The following is a 3,109-nucleotide window of genomic DNA, read 5'->3' as shown; positions in this document are numbered from 1 at the left end:
AAAAATGTAATAATAGAAAATCTACCATATAAAATGAACTGACTCTTAACAAATTATTTCATTATAATATTTTTTATTCTTATTAAAATTTCCAAATAATTAAAAAATATGATTTTTATAACTATTTTGACTATTTTACTATTTGACGTCACATTAATAAAATCTGATAACAGACCAAAACATTGCAATTATTCTAGATACTTGTTGAACTATTTTAAACTTGGTGAACAATATTTGTTTCAAATGTATAAAAATATTGAAATTTATACCGAAGAAGATTTAAAAAAATATGGACAAGCTATTCAAACTCATGGCGATGTTGTATTATTAATGATTCAAGATCTTCTGATAATTGATGGATATCATTTTCCTTATGATTTAATGACGGTAAATTTANATGGATATCATTTTCCTTATGATTTAATGACGGTAAATTTATATTTAAACAATAATTCTGGTTCGATAAATGTAATGTATAGATATGAGACAGGTAATAATATTGAATATAACAAAGTTTTTTTTGGTGTAAAAGGTTTAAGATTACAAAATTATTCTATGATGACCCAGTTAGAACGTTTTATTGATAATTATTGTTCTAATGTACTATTATCAGAATTTGTCAATTATCCTAATGAGGACATGTCTAGTCAATTAAATATTGATGAATTAGACTTTGTTACAAAATATCTAAAAGGAAAAATTATTAAAGAAATAATTCCCGAAATAGTTGAAATAAACAACATAACAAGATTTCACCCTGAAAATGTGTTATTTTATAATATAATGTTAAATCAGTCAGATAAAAATTTAATATATGGTACTGAATTAAGACAACATCAAGAATTTGTTAATGGTAAACCAAAAAATATTTTAGACCTTCTTCGATTTGTTCCTCTTGATTTACAGTGTGCTGACAAAACTAACTTGACTATACATGATGTATTTCGTTTTGTGAAGTATCAATATTCATTCATTGACATGAGAGTATTCCAAAAACTTTTAATTGGTGCAACTTTTCATCCTATCGGAATGCTTATAGCTAATTTCGTACATTTAGTATCTGAAATGATTAAAAATGATATAATCCTCCAAGATTACAAGTCTTTGCAATGTTTATGTAAACAAATTAAAGAGATTCTACAATCATTTATTAATTTAGACATTTTTATGGAACCCGCAAAAAATTTTCTTATATCTATTCTTAATCATTTATATGTAATTTTTTATTGGTTTTGTGGCACACGTCCTATAGAAAAANCATTTATATGTAATTTTATATTGGTTTCGTGGCACACGTCCAATAGAAAACGATTTACCAGATGTAATCATAAAAAAATTAAAAGATTTTATGGATAATATTATGATAAAGTTCAATATAGACTCAGAAACAAATGTTACGGAACAAAATCTAATGGAGATATATGGAATCATATTAGAAAATACTGATCAAGTTGATTTATATGTTAAAAAACTCGAAAACTATGCAGATTCATTTCATTTGATTTATGACATACAGGCAGTTCAAAGAATAAACATTAAAGACTTTAAATTCTTTCTAACACCAGATTTAATAGGTAAGTTTTAATATAGTAAATACAGTACGTTACATTCATTTTTGAACAATTGTTAGATTCTTAGTCTTTAATTTTAACATAAACAATCTTTTTTTATTGTAATATTTATATAAAATATATTTTTAAACATTTTAAAATATACATTTATTATATTACATTTTAAGAAAAAATATGATAATTAAATTTCTTATTGATGTTTTAGTAAAAATATCTTAAGTATATTAAAGTTTTTATTAAATTAAAAGCTTATAAACATTATCTTTTTTTGGTAAAAATTCAAGTTAGGGTTAAATATAGAAGAACAATATTACTTTTAAAATTTTTAAATACTCTTGATTAAAACATTGATAAGAATTTTTGGTATCAAATTTTTTCTTCACATTTATTGTACGAAATAGCTAATAGATTTTTAAAACATTTTATATTAATTTCTAAAATTTTATATCTTTACATAAATTTTAAATATATTATGAATATTAGACTACAATTTTTACAGTTTATCAGAAATTAAATTAACATAAATATTTACTTATATTTTTTACTAAAAATATTTTTATTTAAGTATTTTAAATAGTTCTTCAGTTAACATGAATATAAAAAACCTAGCACAGTGGAGTCATGAAATATGAAAAATTTTAATACTGAAAACTGCCATAACTTTTTGAAAAATAAATATAAAATAATAATTTTTTTTATATTAAAATCTTAGATGTTTTGCTTTCATTTGATAACATTTTTTGAAAATCTGACTCAAAACCTGCCCACTGGGGGGATTCAAAATAGCAATTTTTGCACACAAGTAAAGCTTTTTCAATTAAATTTTTGAAAATACTCCGGAATATTGACACTTTTATTTAATCTTAAATTAGAGCTTATATTTTGTACTTTACTATGAAAAAAGAAAATTCGCAATATAGATTCTTATATATATCTTCTTGGTAAAAATAGCTACATTATTCAAAAATATACTATTTTTGTGCTAAAATTCTAGGTTTTGTATTTTATTTTATTTTATAATACTTTACAAGGGGTAATAATACATTGACTTTCATAAATATTACATAATTGAATTGACATAAAATAAAGTTCATAAGACATAAGAAGTTAAACATATTTAACTTACTTTTTTCCTTTTTTAAAGTCGAAAATNAACATATTTAACTTATTTTTTTACTTTTTTAAAGTCGAAAATGAAACTTTAAATTTTAAATTAGCTTAAATTGTCAATTTTATTTAACAACGAAAGTTACTGAATCGGTACCACTTGTGTCTTTCACGGTTAGGGTTCGACGTTCAAATCCACCTGTGACAATTTATATTTTCATTTTTTTTGTGTTAGAAAAAATATGTTCACATCCTTTGATTTAAATTCAATAACTTCAATAAATATCAAGGATCGATCCCATCACTGTAGCCCCCCTCGTAAGAAGAAATTTCTTATTTATATTCATATATTTTACTATGCGTTTTTTTAGCTTCTATGCGAAGCTGAGAAGGTATTGGTTTTACTATGATGTGTTTTTTTTTTTTTTTTT

General features: G+C 22.5%; 1 protein-coding gene across 2 annotated transcripts in view; it reads left to right on the top strand.

Annotated features, from left to right (window-relative positions):
- The first annotated feature begins 90 nt into the window (after positions 1 to 90).
- Positions 91 to 3,109, top strand: part of LOC126909518 (uncharacterized) — a 6,234-nt gene continuing 3,215 nt past the window's right edge. Inside the window, exons 1-2 of one of the 2 annotated variants that reach the window (XM_050691951.1) lie at positions 91 to 387; positions 1,370 to 1,574. In XM_050691951.1, coding sequence (XP_050547908.1) covers positions 109 to 387; positions 1,370 to 1,574 — 484 coding nt within the window. In that variant the 5' untranslated portion in view covers positions 91 to 108. The other variant, XM_050691952.1, reaches the window with a different exon arrangement.

The sequence above is a fragment of the Daktulosphaira vitifoliae genome, unplaced genomic scaffold (genome assembly GCF_025091365.1).
Source record: "Daktulosphaira vitifoliae isolate Bord-2020 unplaced genomic scaffold, ASM2509136v1 Scaffold_490, whole genome shotgun sequence".
Classification (NCBI taxonomy): Eukaryota; Metazoa; Arthropoda; class Insecta; order Hemiptera; family Phylloxeridae; genus Daktulosphaira; species Daktulosphaira vitifoliae.
Note: the sequence above shows the minus strand (reverse complement) of the source record. Positions and strands in the feature narration are given on the sequence as shown.